Raw genomic sequence first — 22,703 nt, 5'->3', positions numbered from 1 at the left:
ACGTAGGACTCTTGATAAGGACAGGTCCACTTTCCCCCAGAACATACAAATCTGGTCCTATTTTAATACTGCAAGTCTATCTTACTCTACGAACCTCGGCTGTGAGCCCGAGTTGGGGATCCCCATCTGCCCACTGGTCCCGGCGCTTCACCAAGGTAATATGTAAACAAAACTGGGACCAGCTGGGCCATCTCCAGGCTTCTCTGTTCTCCACAAATAATACTTTAGGCTTAGAGAAATAATACTAGATGGTACCACCACAATACCATCCTTCCATATGGCACACTGTTACTTTTGTGTGTGTCTTTTTAATTTCCATCTGTTTTAACACTACCCAGCCTCTAGGAAAAGTCAAACGAAAGAGTGGTTTAAAGCCAGCTCCCCCTGCGGGCTTGGCCAAAATGCAGGAAAAGAAAATGAGAGACATTTCATTTTACTATTTTTATTATCTGAAATAATTAAAGCCTATCAAAAGAAAACTCAGTCGCCCATCTTGTTACTGGAGATTGCTTGGAGACGCGGTCAAACTTTTGTGCAAGTTGGGATTCTGGCTATGCCTATTTCGACTGCGGACTGATGAAAACATCGTGTTGCAACCGGGCACTTTGCACTTGTGGAGCTGGCGGAGGTGCACAGTTTTGTAGTGGGCCCTGAAGGTTCCTTTATTACTGTATATCTTTTGGCAGAGGTGGCAAGTTATTGGCAAACCAGAGGGAAGGTTTGAAAAGCTGTGATGGGCCTTTTCCATGAGGGCGCAGATGGGGTAGCCGTCTTCCCCGGGGATCAGGCTGGGTCCCTCACAGCTCTCGTCACTGTCCTCCAGAGCGACATTGCCCTCCTCGCTCCCGCCGTCGGAGTCCCAGGAAGAAGGCGTGCTGCTCTCGGACTTCATGCTGGAGGTAGTGCTCAGGTCGAGGACGGTCGCCTCGCTGGTGGGGCCGCAGCCGTAGCTCTCCAAGCAGGACTCGCGGATCTTGGTGATGGGGTAGACCACGCTCCCGGTGCGGTTGGTTCCTTTGAAGATGACAGAAGTCTGGGGAGCGTGCTGTTTGAAAGCTGCGTCCTGATAAACCTCCTTAGCCACATCTTTCAGAAGGTAAGTTGCGCCCAAAGGATTATCGGTGCTTTCCAAGGTATCTTTGGTGATAACTTTCTGATGGAGGTTTAGGTTTGAACTGTGTCTGAAAGAGAGAGAAGGTTAGCGGTTAAACGTTAAATCACTTGGGAAGCCGCCGCTGTGGGTGAAGAATCTCCCAGGGAGGAAGACTACCAGCCCTTCGCAGCCCTAACTGTGCGGAGAGAGGCACACGATAAAAGCACGGGCCTATTACCGGCCGACTGCTTCTTTCGAGACTCTGGCATCTTCATCTAACAGAGGTGGGCTGGAAGGCCCCGTGCAGCTTTAAGACTCCGGACGATGGCAGTCTATGATACTTTGAAGCTTACCAGACTGCCAGTCCCCTTATTGCCTCAGATTTCACTGGACCCAGAAATAAAATGAATGCTAAAAAGGGCTAAAAATTTAAATTTTTCTATTTTACTTCTCTATAAATGGCCCTTCTTTCTATGACCACACATGAAAATGGAAATTACTCATTTTGCAAGTATTTTAATTGCAGCTGTGCTAAATTTTTTCCCATCAAATTTCCAAGCCGAAAGAGGCATATTTCATTGCAAAAAAAGTGGACAGTAGTCTTACACACAGATACAGACTACATACAAGTTGCTCAGCAAGTAGACTGCAACTACTTTAAAAATACCCATGTAGAGAATGTAAACAATAAGTATTCATGATATAACCATTTGACTTCTGAACATCTTGTACGGATTAAAACTAAGACTACCTTGGCTTTTACCCAGAAACCCAAAAATGTTTCCTTAGCCACCACATTTCCTTTTTTCCCCCTTCTAAATATCTTATACATAATGATGTTACACCTATTTCCCTACTGACCCAAAAATGTTTCCTTGATCACCACATTTCCCCCCTCATTGTAACAGAAGTAGAAAGGGAAATGGGTAGAAAATTGGGGGAAGACTGGAAGAGAAATTCCTTTCTCCCTTTTTCTCTAGTCTGATCTCCCTCACCTTATACATGAGAAACTTAGCATTGGAGATATTAAATGATTTTGCCCAAGATCACCCAAGTAGATTCTATTCCCAGGTCCCCTGATTCAAGAGCTTGTGGCCCAAGTACAGACACTCCTGAAAACTGAAGCAAAGGAAAGATGGATTCCAACTTTTAAAGGTGGGGAAAACAGTTAATTTATTTTTAGGTGGGGAAACTTTTGCTAATTTACTGTAACAATTTCACGTAACATATGAAGAAAGTACTATGTGGTATGAGAGAGAGGGTCAGGAAAACTTGGGTTCAAATCCTATACTATATATACTATCTGTGTTGACCTTGCACAATTTAACATTCTCAGATTCCTTATGACTATAATGGGGTTAAAAATACTTTGGTTGTAAGGTTCAACAGAGACAAGGTAAGTAAAACACTTTGAAAACCTAAATGGGCTACATTTATGCCCAATCACTACTCTTTTTTTTGTAATGGGTTGTGTCATGGGTTGAGGATGACACTCATGTGCCTGGAGCATCACTATGTTCCCTTTTCCAATCTCTATGGATTTCATTGTCCATAGAAATAATGTCATATATCATCAATATTACTAGCATAGATCACAGAAGTGGATTTAAGCCAGCGTGTGGCTGATTTAGTAGTTGAAGAAGCTGTTATTGTTCATTCCTTCTTCTTGAAATGGACCATGACATCAGGTTGGTGAAGCCATGACAGGAAAGTGAGTTGGATTTAAGTGAGGGAGGCTGGGCAAGGTCACCTGCCTTGCTTTCCCCTCCAGAGCCATCTGGGTCCAGTGGCCAGAAGAGATCCAAGATGAATGGAGGTGGTCCTGGATGCAGGGGGAGACCTGGGCCCTTAGAAGCTAAAGGGCTGCACTCATTCACTGATTAAGGTGAGGCAGCAATTGAGGCAAAGAATCTTTTCTTTCAGCTAGTTCAAAAAGACAATAATGAATAAATGAATGAATCTGGGAGGGAATACCCTTAGGGTTTCTGGCCAAGGCTACTGCCATTTACATTCAATCTGAGTCAATCAAGACTCAAATAATAATCAAATGGAGTTTGGCCTGGAACCTATTGGTGCCCAATGAGAAGCAGATTGGATTTGGTTTATGGCCTGGTTCTTAAGAGAGAAATCTAGCCAGAAAGCCCCAAGATATCTTGGGAGGATTCAGAGGTACAAAAATAAAGGGGAAAAATGCCTTTAAAAGCATTTGTAGGTAAGGGTATGATACCCTATGTGCACTGGTGGGAGCAGTCTGGAAGACATGGGTTCTATTCTACTTCAGATAGAATACATGGGCCTGGGGGCCACTTCTCCTATCTCAATGTCTCAGTAGGGGCTTCACTATAGTCACCTCACAAGAGTTGTGAGGATTAGATAAAGAAACACACTACCTTAGATACAGCATTATAAGAATGGTCATTATTACTATTATCAATAATAGTCAATCATCATTAAAAAGAGCATTTCGATAGAATAATGTATCCCAAATTCATGTAATCAATGAAGTTGATTAGAGTTGGAGGGACTCCTAAGAGCCACCTTGTCCAGCCAGCTCATTTTATAGGGATGGAAGGTGGACTTGTCTAAGACAAGTGATAACATTGAACATTAATCGAGGTCCTCTGCCTCTAAATCACTCTTTCCACTGCAACACACTTTTGAAACTAGTTCTAATAGAAAATAGTTAATATTTATCTAATGCTAAGGTTATTACTAAAGTGCTTTAAAAATTTTATCTCATTTGAACCCTTCAACAATTCTGGGAGGGAGGTACTATTTATTATTTCTATTTGCATATTTCTATTTGCAAAATCTGTATGATTTGCCCACATTCACATAGCCAGAAGTGTCTGAGGCAGAATTCAAACTCAGATCTTCCCAACTCCATGACGTCCCATCTACATTATAACTATATTAAAAAAGAACTTTCAGAATATATCCTACTTCCAAGAGGGGGTCTGATTATTTTTATAATGAAGCCAAAGCATAAACACATCAAACAAATGAAAATTTTTTAAAAAAGTGAAAAATCAAAAAAAATTGAATGAAGTAGCTATTAAGTTAGCATATATTACCCAAAATAATAATAATGATAGGTAATATGGATTTGAGGCCCCCACAGCACTGTAAGTTACATATGAATAGATACTCAAAGATCTTTATTGAATGATCAAAAGAACCCTTTTCATTTTCTCACTACCTTCTCTATTTTCTTTGTTCTAATTCCACAGTACTTATCCATGAGAATACTTTTGTTTCTACTATCTAAAAATGGAGGGGCTGTGTTGGTGGGAGGGAGCGGGGGTTATCATTAAATCCTATAGTTGGGTTTGTCACAGAGGGAAGATTCAATTTGATACGGACTGGACTAGGTGGTCTTAAGGTCCATTTTAAAACTGAGATCTGGGCATAAGTTTTTTCAACTACTGAAACTCATAAATACAGTACACTTGGATTTGGTGGGGACAGTCATGCTTATGAAATCACAGATTCTTGAATAAAGCATGTGTTTTATTCTTAATAATATATTCTTATATGATCCATTCAAGAGTTTCTTTATGAAATATTTTTAGAGCTTGAACATTTTCCCCTTTAATTTCTCCTTTTAGAAAGCTTTTGTGAAATTCATTTTGAAATCAAATTAAAAGAGGTATCTGGAAATATCATTCTCATTTTATAGATAAGGAAAGTGACATGTTAGTGTATTGTTGGACTGACACTCAAGGTCTGCTAGATTTTGGCCTCAACCTTTCCAATCTTGCCTTTTATTATTGCATGTACTCCATTGCTTCAAATCAAATAGGCAAACTTTGCATTTTCTCACCTTTTCCCCCCCATACTAATCTTTCTGTCTAGAATGTCCTCCTTTTGCCAGCCATTCTTTGAGCCACTAATCAAATGTCTCATTCCTTCATTCAGCCTTCCTCAATTCTCTCAGTCAGATGTGATCTGTTTCTTTTCTCAACACCCATAACATTCAGTTTGTAGTTCTCTTGCAGCACTTACTATGCCATGTCTTTCTTTAGTGTTATCTATATATACTTCTTTCTCTGATTAGACTATACTTGACTTGAGGGCAGGGCCCAGTATCAAAGACAAATAAAACAAAGCTCATCTTTGTATTTCCCATTGTACTTAGAGGTGTTCATTAAAATTTGTTTGTTGAATTAATGGACAAGCTACAACACGGTATAATGATCAGAAAGAAATGTATTTCAAAATCTTCTGATCTTCTCTGAGTTCTCTTAAGGACAATACTTCAGAGCCTAGGAATAGGATCTGAAGACTTGTCAAGTAACTCAACTTTACTGAAAACAAAAAGAACAAGATTATATCTTAGGACACATGACCCTATTAGATTGGTCAGAAATGGTTTATACTGCTTAGTAAAAGGATGATTACATTAAACCTCAGAATCACAAAATATCAGCATGAGATAAGACCTTAAGAGATGATATTATAATACATACAACAATATATATTATACTACAGTCCCTGCATTCTATAAATGAGCAAGTTGATATGTTCATGTATCAGAAATCAAAACTTAAACCTCACAGTCATCAATAGGTTTGCTTTCTTTTAATTGTGACCATAAACCATAAATTAAATTAAAAAAAAAAAATCAACCCTTAGCATCTACTCCATTATTCTCATATTATAGTCTTTTATCAATTAAAATTATTGTTTCTTTTAAAAAAATCTGATCGATTAGAGGAAAATCAGTTTCTATCAATGACAAATCTGTTTCTTCAAGGCTCAGCTTCCTTCATTCTCCTTTCCCTGACTGAAAATAATCTCTCCCTTTTAAAGTTTCACGGGATATCTTTCACAGTGTATTTTCACATTCTACTGTGCACATTGCACATTACATTTTTAGTTCACATGGGACACTAGAGAGAGTAAGCTTCTTTGTGGAAAGATGGTGGACCCTTCAAATAAAGCAGATGTTTATAAAACATTTGGCAAAGTAAATTCAATAATTATATTTCATAAAGGGTATTTGCATGATCCATAGAAAATTAGCTCCTTGGATCCTTTCCTCATGTAATGCAATTTTAAATGAGTTGTTACCATGATTGCATTAAATCAAACCTTTTACAAATGTCTTACCTGTCTCGACTTCTGCGGGAGGGAAAGGTTGCACTGCAGCCCTCGATTGTACAGATATGCATTTCTTTGGCATGCACATTTTTGAAATGAATTTTCACACTATAAGTGTTTTTAAAGGTCTTCTTACAGATATCACAATGAAAGCGAGTTTCTTCCTTCTGTCTTCCTAGCGCATGCTGACTGACCTGCTCTATCTCTCTAGGATCCTCAAAACAAGGTAGTGCCATCCCCCTGTTGGACAAAGCATTCAAAAACCCCCCAGTCAGTAAGTGGTGCTGCAGTTCCACACAGTCAGAATTGGGAAGCTGGTGTCTGGACTGTTCTTTTGCATACATCGGCAGAGGCTCAATCACTGGTTTTAAGACATTGGTGTGTTGTTTGGGATCGCTGAAGGAAGCTTCCCTAGGCACGATGGCCAACCCCGGGCTTTGATCGGTCTCTTTCTTGGAGTTGTTCAAATCCTGCTCGGATATTTTTTTTAAGTGTTTGGTCTCAATCACCGACTCTGTCTTGGGAAGCCTCCCTCCCTCGGAGAGAGATTTCCATAAGTTAGCCGAGGGCAGCTGCTGCTCCACCTGGTCAATGACCTCTTGCTCCATCCTGAGCTCGCACGTCTCTAGCTCTCCATCACTGACAACCTGCAAGGGCATCTCTTCATCTGAACTGAGGGCGTCATTGTTCTCGTTAGCGATTTCCACCGCTTCCTTCTCAATTTTGATGGGCATGCTGGATTTCCGAGATTTTTTCTTGGGAAGAGCATCAAAGGGCAATTCATTGGAGGCCAGCTGCTCAGGTATGGAGGAGGACACCAGAGGCAGGGAGGGGAGCGTTCCTGGGGTGTTAGCGAGCTCAGCAGGTGTGACTGGGTTGCGGTAGAAGGGAAGAACTGGCTGAACTGTCTTTAAGTTGGGAAAAAGCACACCATTTTGCCCAATGCTGGAAAAGGCTGACTGTACTTTGGAGTCGGTGCACGGTCCGAGATAGCTGGGGATGGGCCGGCTGTCTGGGGATGTCACAGGAAAGCCTGTTCTTTTGCTGTCCTCTGGGATGGCCATGTTCAAACTGTTCCTCAGATCTTTATCTCGGTTGTTCCTGTTCATGGGCATGTGAAGCCGTGGGTTTGGGTTGGCACTGTGTCGGTTTCGGCTCCTCAGGGAGCTGAACACCATATTGCATCCTTCGATTGTGCATTTGTGCTTGATCTTCAGGTGGACAGCATTGTAGTGGATTTTCAGCGTCCCTTTATCGTAGAAGGTCTTTTCGCACGCGGTGCAGAAAACCCGGCCTTTCTTGGGCCCAATACCATTTCTCTCAGTAGTTTTCCCTTTGGGTTCTGGGGATAGCCGGGTCATTTCAAGCTTGGCCACTTGGTGTGAACCAGAATCACTGAAATGAGCATCATCTTCACTTTTGGGTAGAATATCCGGACAGTTTATACACTGCTCATTTTCGACTTGAAATGAAGCAGAAGTAGGAGTTAGGAAGCCATTTTCAGAAAAGGGTATCTGGACATCGTGTTTAGTGTCATTATTTCTGTCTTGACCTTGCTCGATCACATGTCTCTCGGGTGGTGAACCTATCAATGGGGGAGGCACTGGGCTGAAAAACTGAAAAGGCAGCATGAAAGCCATGTTATTTATGAGGTTTTCAAAATGATGAAGGTTGCCAGGATTCACCTTGTCCACTGGAACAGAAAGGCTAGGACTCCTCTGATTGCAACTTTCTATAAAGGCCCTAATATCCAAATTAGTTGTTGTAGATGGGATGATAATGGATTGTCCTTCTTTCTCCTGAATTGCCATGAGCTCTACAATGGACTTGGTCTCTCCAAAACGAAGAAATTGCTGCAGGGTGGCCAATTCTTCTTCACTGGTCATAATACTCCAGTGGTCCAAAACCTTTCCTGATGCATCCTAAGTACAAAATTGGAAAAAAAAAAAAAAAATCAGTTGATCATTTTTCCCTTGATTCACCATAGTTACTTAATAAATCGAACTCAGGATAACTCAAGCATCTGGTTTTCCTCTTTGTTCCAACCCAGGGATAAACTACTCGGCTGTCATGACCCAAAGAATAATTACTTATTAGTAACTCTTGTATAATTTCATTACCAAAAGTAAAATATGTACAATCTGAACAACAGTAGCATCTAAAACTGAGGAGAAAAGAGAGCAATCAGCCTAGATATATAACTCGAGTATTATTTCACTGAAAGCTTAATAATCTTCCAAGCAACTAACATCAGAAAACAAATGAACCTGTATTGATCTGCTGCCAGTGTTCACAAAGCACAGCTGTAATTACACTAGAGTGTTGGAGTTCTTTCAAACTCTAGCTATGCCTAACTTTTCCCAATAACTATAATAAATATTTTATCACAGAACATGTATTTGATGGCCTACTGAGATTTTTCACAGTGCATGTAAGAGTTTCTAAGATGATAAGGAATGTAACATCATAAATTTTTCATGTGATAGAAGTTCAAGGTAATTGATTCCATATTTTTAATCTGAACACTAAAAAGCAAGATTATCAAGATCATTAAATATTGATCTATGTCATAATGTAAGATCATAATACTACTTTACATAAAAGGTCATTTCCAGGCAGTTGTAGGTTCTAGTCTATGTGAAGCACATGCTTTTTTTTTTTTTTTTTTTTAATGTCCATACAGGTTAACTTGGGGAGGTTTATTAGTCTGGCAAATGTAGGCCACACCCAGATAAAATTTAATTTTAATTTAAGATCACTATCAAAAGGAAGCTAAATTTATTGCTAGTTAGACTGCAACCAAGTACAAGTGACTTTCCATGAGATGCATTTTCCCCAACATTTCTTAATCTACCTTGTCAGTTCTACAGTACCTGGAGCACATATCCACGAATATAATCCTGAAGAGTCCAGTCCAAGGCATGAAGAATCTGGATTACCTCCTCTTGTTTCAATACACTGAACAGCCGATCTAAAAGAATTTTAAGGCGAATGGGAATAGCTTGGGTCCCGTAGAGCATGAGACTGCTGATATCAAAAACCACATTGGACTGGACTATCTCCACTTGGCTAGTTGGGTACACATTTGGGATCCTTAATTTGCTTAGTGCTGAAAAACAGACATAAGAAGCAATATAAAGAGATATAATTTCAGTTCATACATGCAGTCAAACTATAATCCATACTATAATGCCAACCAAAACAAAGTTATTAATAGTTTTATAATTATTAGACTAATGACTTCCTGTTCATTTCCAATTTTTAAAAAACATAACTATGTTTATATATGTGTATATATAAAACATTATATAATATTAAACATATAACATGTCAAACATAGAAACATTTTTAAACATATAAAATTATATAAAAAGTAGAAGGTCTCAGATTCTTTTCTCCCTTCTTTTCCTCATTTAACTACTGAAGTTCATGAACAGTCAAACTGCCACATACAGGAAGGGAGGGAAACAAACAAAGGACAGAAATAATTCCCCAAATTAGATAACTTGTTACTGAGTAACAGAGTGGATTATACATCATAAGCAAAAAGTCATACAACAAATATTTATTGGGTTTAAAAGAAAATTTTTACCATGTGCCACCCATCCATGTCTGCACTGTTCACACTGACGGTGGTGTATTTTTCCTGGTTTGAAACCTTGACAACTACAGTTGAGAGTGCATCCAATAGCCTGCAAAGTAACAAGCACAATAGTGTATGGCATTTGGAATAAGAACAACAGCCCAAGCAGAAAGACTATGATAATTTCAGAAGCCTAGGAAAATAAACAGTTAATTTGGTGCCTGAAGCCATTAAAGTATCAAAGGAATATTCTCTGCACTCCAAAAAGAAAAAAAGAAAAAGAAAAAGCAGCTCATACATATGACTGTAATAGAAATAAATTTCTTTATTAATAACCTTAGGTTTACATGCAATAAAGAACCTAAAGAGTAAACCTTTCACAATAACTGTTACAGACGCTCCATTAGAGTGAAATGGATAAAGGATTAAAATTGTTGCTTTTAAATGCTAATGCATTTAAGCAGACTGGTTGGATATGATAATTCCCTATCTTTTAGCTGGAGAAAGAGAGGAAGCTGTTTGGCAGGCAGCTGTGTGTAGTTTATGGTAAAGCATCCCTGTGAGAGGTTATGAATCTCCATTTGAATCTGCATTGCAAATCTTGCAGTGATACTTTACCATAAACTACAGCTTTTGGGGGAGTAAACAACATCATTTACATCAATTTACCTGTTTAATTTCACACACCCCACTTTCTATCTTTGCCTGTAATCCCTGTAACTCTCCTTACAGGCCACTCCTGAGAACTATTTTCCTGCAGCCCCTCTTGTTGCAAGCAAGTCTAGTTGTTGTGAATACTTTCCATCATGCTGAGGTGTAATGAAAAAGATCAAGGGAATAGAGATTTTTGTGCGAGGGCAGACAAAAAAAAAAAAAAAAATCAGTCTCTTTTAGTCTAGAAAGACAAAGGTAGGTAAGAAGGGGGTCAGGAAATATGATCAAAGACTATAAAATCGTGAAGGGTACTGATAGGGTAAAGCCCAGACTTGTTTGCCACATCCCAGAATATTAGAGCTAGAGAACATCTAGCTTGAAGCTTTAAGAGAGGTAGTTTTAGAACAAACACAAGGAAATACTACTTAAACAGCGGGTAGTAAACATGTGGAACTCATTACTCAAAGAGGTGGCAAAGGCTGAATACAAATTGTTTCAAGAAGGAGAGATCTATTAAGGGAACCAGGGAAGTTTGGAGGTACAGCCCTTATCTCTTCAGTTAACTTCATGGAGGGTAGGTCTATGATCTTTACTACAACTCAAAAGGAAAACAGTTTTGGGCAGGAGGGAGCCCCAAGAAGATCCACTGTGATTCTGTAACATTCTGTTAATAGTGAGGAATTCGGAGCTTATAAATTTGCTATCAGTAAGAAACATAACAAACTAGCAATAACACTGCTATCTTACAGTAATGACATAAATCTCTTTCTACACATGAGGAAACTGAGGCTTGGAATGGGATCTGTCCAAGGCCTAACCGGTGGTGCTGGAGCTGAGATTTCAAGGATGGTCTTTTGCCATACATCTGGTACACTGCAGTGCAGGGGGCTGGGAGCTCTATAAGAATAAAAGAATGTTTAAGATACAAATCTTGGGGGTCATATCATCCAATCTCCTTGTTTTATGAAGAAAAATAAAATAATCTGGCAAAGGTCACCCAGTTAGAGCTAATGAATGACTGAGCAGTCGTTCCCAGTTCATTGTTCTTTCCAATCCACAATCTACAATGCTTTTTCCACATACAAAAATGTAAAAGAGAGGTATGAGACCAAATTACCTTAGGTAGAGTTCTCATTGACAAAGTTCTAGAAATGTTTGAGTTTAGCTGAATTTCTCAGACCTTCCCTTCATCTCCAATCCTCTAGTGAGGGATAAAGGTCTAAAGAATGAAATGAATTATTAAATAGCCAAAGCCCTCACATGAGACCTGCCTGTCAAATATGAAACAGTATCAGGAACGTTTTTAAAAAGCAAGACGTGGTCTGTTTGGACCCCAGAAAAAAGCATCAATTTGGGAGAATCTCATTCTGTTTGAGTCAAGGATAGAATTAAGGCACTGCTATACAAAACCACTGGGTTCACTTGTGGTACTGGTTAACAGAATGACTAGTTAATTACCTTCTGGGGCCTTTAGTTCTTCCCTCCAGAAATAAGGGGATAGTGCTGATTTCAAAAGTGTTTTGAGATCTTCTGAACATAAAGGAAGAAAGGAATCTGTTATCGGGAATAGGGAAACCTGCCCTTAGAGGATGTATCGGGAGCCACAGCAGTGATAATTAGTGACTCTTTCACTTTAGAAATTCACTTCTCTATGGCTTGCTCATTTCCAGGATTTATTCTGAATGAGGATGACATATTAGCACGCCTGGAGATACAAAGATGGCAGGAACTAGGCAGACATCGGTTTTCATCTGAAGGACTGGAACAAGGGGTAACAGGGTATGCAGCTGACTGGAGTATTTTTGCATAATCCCTCAAAGAAGTCATCCTCAAATGATAAAACTGGCACACACACAAAAAAAGCTTTTAGCTTTTTGTAAAAAGAGGAGAGTCCAAGAGCATGTGGGGTAGTATTAATTAATCACTTTTGCTCCTGTAACATATCTATTTTTAACTTTGCTAAGGAAACATATGGAGAATAGACAAACACATTTAACTCAAAGGTTAAAAAATAATGAACAATGATTGCCTCTACTTAACAAGATGTCAAAACAGAAATATAGTTCAATTAGTTAATATCCTTTTACATTTGATGGATGTTCCAAGAGTTCAGACTTCCATGAAAAGGTTTTGATGTAAGCTGCTAGAGAATCAGAAATCATGCCCTCTGGCTGTTCTGAACAGCACCTAGTGTCCAGTGGTCATTTACAAATAAAAACAGAAGTATTTCACAACTTGCTTCAATTTCAAAGCTCTGGGATTGAGGATATCAGAGGGTATTCCCCTCACCAACACAGATTGTAACCCTGATACAATTTAGTAGACTGTCCTCACAACTTGTCATGATCCACATATTCCATCTTTATAGACCATTTGGGTCTTGTGACCAAACCCAAGCTAAACTGATTCTCAAATGAGAAGGATGTAGTCTATCTAGGTTTATACTTGTTTTGTTTTGTTTTGTTTTCCCCAATTGTTGAGAGCTTGCCAGACCCTATGCTCTATTAGTATGTTACTATGAAGACTAGATCATTCTCGGTTTATAGTTAATAAATTAACCTTTCTGGGATTTCTTCCTTTTTGTAGTCCTTTTTAGAGAAAAAAAAATATAGAAAAACAAGAGATTCAATATTTCAATATTTCCTTTTCCTCTTGCACTCATTTCTCTCAGAATATAATTGACACTTAAAGCAAGATTACAGTTAATTCAAATTTCAATTATTTGCAACTTGGAAAATTATAGTAATGGTAATACTAATGATAACAATAATAATCCTTTGTATTCATATCACACTTTATAAAATACTTTCTGGCACATTTCTCACTTAAAGGGCAGAAATAGAAAGCTATACTTTGAAGCCAGGAAAATCTGGATTCAAATCTTATTAATACTATTGCTTTGTGGCACATTAGGGAAGTCATACAATTTCTCAAGGCTCACTTTCTTCATTTCTGAAATGAGAGGTCTATGACTTTTAATGGTCCTTATCAGTTTTAAGTCTATGCTTTTATGATGTTCATCTGTAAGGTAGGCAAATATTTTATAGATCAGACTGTATCTCAGAAAGGTTAAGGTCAAGGTCAACTGGCCTAGCAAGGGGAAAAAGTCAGAGGAGTATAACTTAGATTATACACGGAGGTAGGCAGATACATGGATTCAGAAAAGAAGGTATGTGTGTACTTTATGTGTACTTCAGCCTTTATACACAAACTTCTCGAGAATAAGGATTGTTCCATTTTTTTGTGTGTGTGAACCCCAGCATCTAGGATAATGCTTGGCACTTACCTGGAAAATATCTTATAAATGCCTATTGATCGATTTAACAACTCTTAGGGATCTTCAAGGGGAACTTTCCATGTATAGAATTCTATGCTATAAAAGAATGGCTCCTATCAACAAATGGAAGGCTTTTATTCACCCCAACCTAAGAGATTCATGTATTCATCTTCAATCATGTACGACTCTTTGTGATTCCATTTGGGATTTTCTAAAGAGACTGGAGTAATTTGCCATTTCCTCCTCTAGTTCTTTGGACAGATGAGGAACTGAGACAAAGAGGGTTAAAGGGACTTGCCCAGGATCTCACAGGTAGTTAAGTGTCTGAGACGAGATTTTAACTCAGGAGAGACCTGACTCCAGACCCAGCGTTCCATTCACTGTGTCACTAAGCTGCCCCAAGATTCATAATTATGAGTGATTAATTCTACTTTTCTTTATGAATATCTTGAATATCATATAATCTGGTCACTTCATTTTTAGAAACTTTCAATTCTCATTCAGGATTTCCAAGAAATTTATCAACAATTCTAATTTCCAAAAGTGTGTTTTATAAGCTATACTCAGATCAATTCTAACTTAAATCATTTTAACAAGAGGTAATACAGCTAATTAAGCATCTAGGGAAATAATCTAATCTGAATCATTTATAAAAATGAATGCTAATTACAGTGGCTAAGAAAGCTTCTAATGTCAGAGTGTTTTTTCAACAAGCAAGAGAGTCACAGACTCCTGCCAGGTGGAAGAACAATAGCATTACATTCGAAAGTAAAACTACAATATCGAAAGCCAGTAAAACTTCAAAATTCTTATTCAAGAACTAGAGGTTCATGTGCAAATTAAGATAATAAACTCTTGAAAGTCAAATCTTTTCATTCAGCATCTTAATATGTGTTCTATTCTTTAAAAACAGAAAGCAGCTATTTAAAACATTCTGGACCTATCAAAGTTATAGTCATTATTGCTTTTTCATCACTCCTCTTCTTAAACTGACAATTTCCAGAATTAATATTAGTCATTCTTATATGATTTAAATTAGTATTAAAACTTTTGGTGTCTATAATGATCCAGTCTTTCTTCATGACAGAACTGGAAGCATCTTTGGGCTACTCAAAAGCCATGCAAGAATATTGATTAGCCTTTGCCTGACAGGAGTGTTTGGACTGTCCGTTAGAATGTAGTGGATGCATCCATTGTTAGGGGGGCATGTACCTAATTTTTTCCCCAGGCTTCACGAATGAGTTTGTGCTGATTGCATGCATATCCATAGCTAACCGGTCATGATGTGCTTCCTTGCAGAAAGGGCCTTCAAGATAGCATTTCTATCTCAAATTTAATTCTGTGACAGGATTTGGATTGTGTTCAAGAAGCAAAAGTACTTGTTTAAAGCAACTACAATCCTTAGCATATGTAACTAGGATCATATTACAAAAAAAGAAATTTAAGAAGATCCTGAATGACTGAAGGCAATGGGGAGAGAGACTTGAGTCCTGTCTACTTCTCTGGGATAGATACTGGACTAAAGGTTCTAACCTGAGTTCTATCATTGATCTGCCACAGAGCCTTGGGCCAGTTAATTAACAGTTCAGATTCCTCATCTATAAAATGGGAATAATACCTGCCACCTATCTATCTCAAAGACATGTTTAAAAGAATTAATGAGGTAATATATATGCAAAGCTTCAGAGAATAATTAACTACAACATGTGGTTGCTATTATTCTTAGTTTATAAATAAACCATGATTTCAGGGTTTTTTTCTAGTACTATCAACTAACTTCTCACCACCAACAGAACTACCAAGAAAAAACAAAAACACAAACAAACCATTAATAAAACATCAATTCATTACGCAAATATTTATCTAGTAACCATGTGAAACATTTGTATTTGAACCTTCAGGGGCCTAATAAAAATGAATTAGAAACTATCCCTGCCCTTCAGCAGCTTACAATTAAGTGAGGTTATTACTTAACACACACACACACTCTTAATTAGACTACAAGGTAGACTGTCAAAAGCCTAAAAAGGGAAATTAAAGATTATTCAGAAGAGACAGAAAAAATCGCCTAGTTTGAGAAGGCAAAGACAAGGAGAAAAGGGACCACAGAAATTTCATGAAGGATCTGGGCCTTGAAAGATGGACAAGTATGTGTTTGAAACCAATTCTAATCCCTCAGTCAACAGTCATTGAATGAAATAATAAGAAGATAATAAAATGGTGCATTTTGTTGTCATTGTTATTATGGTTATCACATGAACCTGGAGTCTGCAAGATCACAGGATCTAAATCTACAGATTTAGAGCAAAGAAGGAGCCAAAAGGCTGCAGAATTATCTCTTTACTGCCAAATCTGATGTTTCCTTGTTGGCTTTTTTTGTTCCAGTTCTCATCCTACTTGATCACTCTCTGCAACATCTGACATTGTTAGAGACTCTTTCCTTTTGGACAGTTTGTCTTGAGTTTTTTGTGTCACTGTTTTCTCCTCCTGTCTTGACCATACCTTCTCAGTCTCCTGGACCATCACTGATCAATAATCCATAACCAAGCCCCCTAAATGGTGACAGTAGCAGAGGAGTGTGGCAATAAATGTTTGACAATCTGCTCTCTGGTCTCTGCTACCCCAAATGTTCACAAGATAGCTTAAAAGCTTAACAATCATACCTCTGTCTCTGTCTCTGTTCCTCCACCCCCAATGTAGAAAGGACATCCTTTTAAGTTAAATCTGCATTTTTAACATTTTTCTCCATCACTTTCTGCAGTCTAAATGATCAAGAAAACAATACATAAAGTCCTGATCTGAAGCATTTGCCAATTTCTGAGATATAAATACAATGAAAATTTAATGATCAGCCCTTGTGAGCCCCTTCAGGCTGTCTCCAGCACACATCTAGAATGGTCCAAGTCACTTTCCCTTGCCTTCTTTTCCCCCTCTCTGCTCTGGTGATCTCATCAACTTCCATGATTTTAATTATCATTTCTATGCAGATGGCTCTCAACCCAAATTTTCCTCTGATCTCCAGGAGTCATTCACTGCTTTACTGAATTTTCTAAACTGGTTATCAAATAGACAGCTCAAATTCAATATGTCCAAACAGAACTTATATCATTCCCACACCTGCATACTCACCTTTCTGAATACCCCTATTTCTTTTGAGGGCCTTTTTTAGACTCCCACTTTTGCAATCTCATCATTATACTCAACTGCTCCCTCATATCTACTTCCACAATCTATCTCGAATCCATTGTTTCAGACCCTGCCTGACTCTTGGCTATCCTACTACAGTGGCCTTGTAAATGATCCTCCTGCCTTAATTCTCTCCTCCAATTCATCTTACACAGCGATTTTCCTCCAACACCAAAGTGACAAAACTACTCCCCTATTCAATAAATTTCAGTGACTCCCTATTGCCCCTAGCTCATCTTTAAAGCAGGAATGTTTTCCTTTTTTGTCTTCGTGTTCTCAATGCCTCACACAGGGCTGGTAAGTAATAAGCTCACTGATAAATCTAGTCCAATCCCTTAAATTTTACCAATTTGGAAAGTGAAGCCCAGAGAGATTAGATCACTTGCATGGAGTAAATACAGACATATTTCAAAATATTAGTAGCCTCCATTCATCTCCTTACATAAAGAGCTGACTAAAAAGTTTGAACTTTCCTATTTTTGTTTTTAAAATATTCATTCATAACTACACCCAGCGAAGGAACACTGGGAAGCAAATGTAAATTGTTAGAACTACTGTCTATCTACCCAGGTTACTTATACCTTCGGAATCTAATACTTAATGTGCAACAAGAAAATGTATTTACACACATATATTGTATCTAGGTTATATTGTAACACATGTAAAATGTATGGGATTACCTGTCACCTAGGGGAGGGAGTAGAGGGAGGGAAGGGAAAATTTGGAAAAATGAATACAAGGGATAATATTATTTAAAAAAATTACTCATGCATATATACTGTGGGAAAAAAATTCTAAATAAAATAAAAAATAAATAAATAAAATATTCATTCATTCTTGGAAGTATTTTCAAGCCCCTAATATATAAAGGTTACAAAGGAAGCATAAAAGATGGTCCCTCCCCTTTGAGGTGTCTACAACTTCACTATAAAGACAAGCAATATGGGTGTAGAGTGAAAAAACAAGGCAGTACCAAACATACCCTACATGTCCAGCAATGAATTCTAAAATGACTTTATGACCAGAGTTCATGGAAGGGATTCATGAAAAGGTATTGCAGAGGTTAGGACTTTTTTTGGATACAATCAATAAGAGAATTTGTTTTGCTTGACTATACGTTTTAACAGAGGTTTTTGATTTTTTTTTTTTTTTTGGTTTCTCAACTGGGGGTGGGAAAGAAGTCAGATCCCAAAACATAATGTAATTCAATAAAAAGAAAAAAAGGGGGGTGGAGTGGGGAAAACACAACATGAGAAAAGGCACAGAAGTGAAAATTAGGATGAAATGGATGAAGGGAAGGGGAAGAAGACTGGCCTGACTAATTGACAGATTTACCCAGAAGCTCTGATTGGTTAGGCACTATGGGATCTGATAAATACCTGAATGAAAAGTTTGGATTTAAACCTATTAGTAATAGGAAAACTTGAAGTTTTTTGTTTTTGTTTTTTTAAATCAAGGAAGTGATGATATAATTTACTAGGAAACAAGATAACTAATTAGAAGGTAATAATCAAGATGTGAAGTGATGATGGCCTACAATAGATTGGTAGCACTAGGCAGAAAAAAAAAAAAAAAAAAAAGATGGCTTGATACAAGAGACATTAAAAAAAAAAAAAAGAAAAAAAAAACTCTTGGAAAGCAACAGAATAAATGTCAAAGAAGGATGAAGAGAAAAGTGGGGTGAGGGGGAAAGGGAATGACATAAGAGATGGTGGTGGAATCAATAATAGCTTGAAGATTCCAATCTGGATTACTGGAGGGCATGGTGGTACCACTAAGAAAGGCAGTTGTTGTGAGACATGATAATTTGACAGAGTTGTGGGTGATATGTTTGTGTGAATCTCCGAGTAGCTACTTCTATAGCGGTCTAGTTCAAAGACAGGTGACTAGTAAAATCTTTGTTCTTTGATCTCTCTATAAATACAGGTACAAACATCCCACCCCCCCCCCCCCATCACATCCATGTCTTCTTTTTATTTTCAAAGTTAATAACTTCAGTGGCAAAGAAGAAAAGAAATATAAAGAAAATCAGTTTTAAATAGGGTATTTAAAACAAATCAAAGCAAAACACAACATTCCTGTATCTTTTCAAAACATACTACATAGAGCTTAAAATGTTTTCACCAAAGTCCTCCATTTGATAAAGTAAAATTAGGAATCTAAAGTAGCACTCTTCAGGCAACTTGGAAAAGTCAATGGGCAGGAACTAACTGCACTTTTGGATTAATAATTTGAATTTTACTCAGTTCAGAAGAGAGAATTAAGGCTCAATTCTTGCACTTTGAGATGTCTTCATTTGTATGCCATTGTCCATCACCCAAAGAGGCAGGAACTTAGCAACACTATAAACGACTACTTTGGGATCTGAACTTTGCTGAGGAAGATCCAAAAACAACTTTCTGCCAATTAAAAAGAAAACCAAAAGCAACAGCATGAGCTGTGCCGTCCTGTGTTAAATTCTCTTTAAGCTCCGTTTCAGTTTAATTCCCCAAATGCCCCCTAAGTGAAAGAGGAATGCCATTTCAAACAAACTATTCATGCACCAGTATGTATATCACAAGATGTCAAAAGCACCAGAGTAAGAATTTATCCTTCAATGAAAAATGGAAGTGACAAGGCAGAATCTCTGGTTCTCTGGAATTAGACGCTTATCTCTGAAAGCATAGGGGAAATGATTCTGAAATATGGTGGACTTTTTTTTTCTGTGTTTTGTTTTTCTTTTTTAAGCTGCTGGTATGAAGCAGAAAAATCACCAGATGCTTATTTTCTTACACAGCTGGATAGCAAAAACAATCCACATGGGATAAAGAATTAGAATCGTTATAACTATCCTCTTTAAAAAAACAAAACAAAACAAAAAAACACCTATTGTTAGATCTAGTTGAGCCAAAACATACATGTGACAACCGTTTTCCACATGGTGTTATTTTGACAGGGTTTTCTCTGTCTGCTGTGGACAGAGTTCTCTTTCTTCATTTGTGTTGTGGCCCACATTGATTGAACAAGACTATTACCACCCTGAGGCGATGTTAGCACAGTTTACAATAATTAGTCCATGTGTGGACCCGAATGGCGTTGCATGTTTGACTATAACTGTGAAGAGTTTGGGGAGGTCAGACATTGGACACTAAAAAGGTATTTATTTTTTTAAAAGACTTTCTTGTTTTGGCTAAAATGGGAGTATATCTTGGGTGGAGAAGTACCACCACACTCCAACTGCAATAATCTCCCGGAAAAAAAGAAAACGGAATTAGGAAAGCTACAAAGATTAACAGAGTAATGGGAAATAACTGCTTTTAAGTCAATCTCCATTTGTAAAAACTTTAAGAGGACTAGTTCCAACGATACTAGCTCCATACAGTGGCCTGACAGTTCTTTTAAACTGCTAAATAATCTCTCAAAAAACCCAGGTTATCTGCCATGTAGAATTCGCAAAAATTTCCCAACTTAAAAAAAAAAAAAAAAATTAAAAAAAAAAAAGAATCTTCTCCCTAAAAACAATGACCTGCGGCACTGAAAAGAAGGGAGTTCTGGACGTTAAAGACAATAGGAAAATTTAAGATAAAAAAAAAACGATATTTTTAAAGAAGCTAGCTTATTATAAAAACCATCTCTAAATGAAAATGTTTACTTGGGGTGGGGGGAAGATTAAAGAAAAAAACAACATCTCACCACCACTACTGTTCTTCTGGCAAGTCATTTACCCTACAGGGCCCCTCAGGGCAACTTTTGTTAATGAGCACTGTCAAAATAATTACTAAGGCCATAGACAACTGCTGAGTTTTTTTGTTTTTGTTTTTTTAACATCAGCAAATACTGTAGTTCAATTTTACATCAAACTATGTGGTAGACCCATTATATCATGTATGTTTAATTCCACGCATTTATAAATTACAAGCATGTTGAGGCTCAGTTACATACTTCCCTGGATCACGGGGTTATGACTTCTTGCACCTCTAAGTAAGAAATCAGGAAGGAATCCTTCCTTTCACTGGACATTTTACAACTGCTGGGCTATCCAGCTTAGACCAACCTCAATAACAAGCTGCCAATCCTCACCGGACTGAAACACATGCAAGGCTGGAATGTATCTTCTACTACAGAGAGAAAGAAATGTTTTGGGAGCTTATCTGCAAGTCATTTCGGTGCAGAACTTCTCAAAATTTACAAGGAAAGCCATTTCTAAAGGAGATTACAACAGATCATGGTTGGCTATCTATTGAGCACTAATTAGTCACTTCAAGGTACTAGCTTTCTGTTCAAGATTTAAAAGGCGGTTTGTCCCTGAATCCTTATCAGTTTAAATATACTAAATGCTTCCAGATGATATTACCAATTACTTAACGGATGATGCCTCATCACAATTACATGATGATTACACGTATGAACTATACATGCTACTGTCTATTTTCTTGTCTACATGTTCAATACTTTAGATCATTTAGCTTCTTGAATGAAGGGATAATATCCATTATTCAACAACAGCTTGGATGAATTATTCGCCTTTATTAGTGAAATCAGACTTACCAGACTTTCCCAGTCTTTCATTTAACATTAGGTAGCAAAAGTAATGGTAATCAGCATCCTTTGTGATTATTTTTAAGAAACTTAGTCGTATGTTGTTTTTTTTTTTTTCATAGAGAATCCAATTTTTAAAAACCAAACTTCTTAATAGTAAAGATTTGTAGTTTTTCTTTTCTTTAAAAATCTACACTTATGAATCCATTTAAGTGACACACATTCCTACAATGTGCAAAAATTATTTTAACATTTAAAATATGTGGGATTTGTTTTTTTGTTTTTGTTTTGGTCAAATACATTGTAATGCTTAGACATTCTTTTGGTTAATTCCCCCCAAAATTCTCAGTTTGTTGCTGTTTTAAGATTCCTTTCACTTTAAATATAAGAGTGTATGGGTTCTTTTTCGATGCATGTTCACTAACCCTTGAGCTAAAACTTTCCCAGAAAACTTTGTAATTACTCTGCAAAAATCTAATAAGTGAAAATAGTAAGACTCAACATTTGTTATGGGGAAAGGGCTTACATGGTATACTAGGGAGGAAAAATGACAATCTTTTACACTATTCCAATCCATTGAATAATTTACAAATTTAACTGTGGTTAAATATACAAAAATCCATTTCAAAAAAATCCATGCTATCCTCCTTTGTCCACCAAATGGCAGTCATTCTTACATAAACACACACATATGCACACACAAATAACTCGGAAATGTCCCTTCTGCAACCCACCTCCAACAGTCTCCCAGAAAACTAGTGGGCCCCTCCTTCTTAGGATTCCTAAATAACTAATAGGAAAGCTGGTTCTGACCATGAATTGAAGAGAGATATTCTAGGAGCCTGGTCTTATTTAAAGTGTTCCCATCCTCAGAGGACTCTAGTGCATATAACTATAAAATCTGGAGGAAATATAAAAAAAATACAAAGTGTGATTCCCACCTTCTCCCCTCCCCCCACCCCCCAGTAGAATTTTATTCATACAATTAAAGGCTGTTAGTTGGCATCCCATTTAACCGTCAAACTTAGACCAGTGGCAGCTCCAGAGCCACAAAGAGAGGCACTAAATGAGAAGAACATGTTACTACACAGCATTTGAGAAAGTTTGGCTCGGAGCTATGCACTGATTAATATCAGATCTCCTCCTTTACTTGCCTCTTGACAATCTTGTCACATCTGGCTGACAAATCCTTACAAGCTTATCCAAACCAAGGCAGTCCGGATCATGCTCCAGGACTAGCTGGAAGGAAATGGCAACACCAGCCATGCATGGGATGTGCCATCGTGAGA

The 22,703-nt window shown here is 37.7% G+C and overlaps 1 protein-coding gene across 3 annotated transcripts in view; it reads right to left on the bottom strand.

The window, feature by feature from the left end:
* Nucleotides 1-426: 426 nt before the first annotated feature.
* The window catches only part of BNC1 (basonuclin zinc finger protein 1), a 163,322-nt gene continuing 141,045 nt past the window's right edge, over nucleotides 427-22,703 (bottom strand). For all 3 annotated transcript variants that reach the window (XM_074295278.1, XM_074295277.1, XM_074295279.1), the window contains exons 2-5: nucleotides 9,789-9,888; nucleotides 9,070-9,305; nucleotides 6,206-8,118; nucleotides 427-1,181 (exon numbers count right to left, since the gene is read on the bottom strand). In XM_074295278.1, the coding sequence (XP_074151379.1) occupies nucleotides 497-1,181; nucleotides 6,206-8,118; nucleotides 9,070-9,305; nucleotides 9,789-9,888 (2,934 nt within the window). In that variant the 3' untranslated portion in view covers nucleotides 427-496. The remainder of the gene's footprint in view (nucleotides 1,182-6,205; nucleotides 8,119-9,069; nucleotides 9,306-9,788; nucleotides 9,889-22,703) is intronic.

Source organism: Sminthopsis crassicaudata, chromosome 2, assembly GCF_048593235.1.
Source record: "Sminthopsis crassicaudata isolate SCR6 chromosome 2, ASM4859323v1, whole genome shotgun sequence".
In the NCBI taxonomy this organism is placed as follows: domain Eukaryota; kingdom Metazoa; phylum Chordata; class Mammalia; order Dasyuromorphia; family Dasyuridae; genus Sminthopsis; species Sminthopsis crassicaudata.
This window is presented reverse-complemented; position numbering and strand designations above follow the sequence as displayed.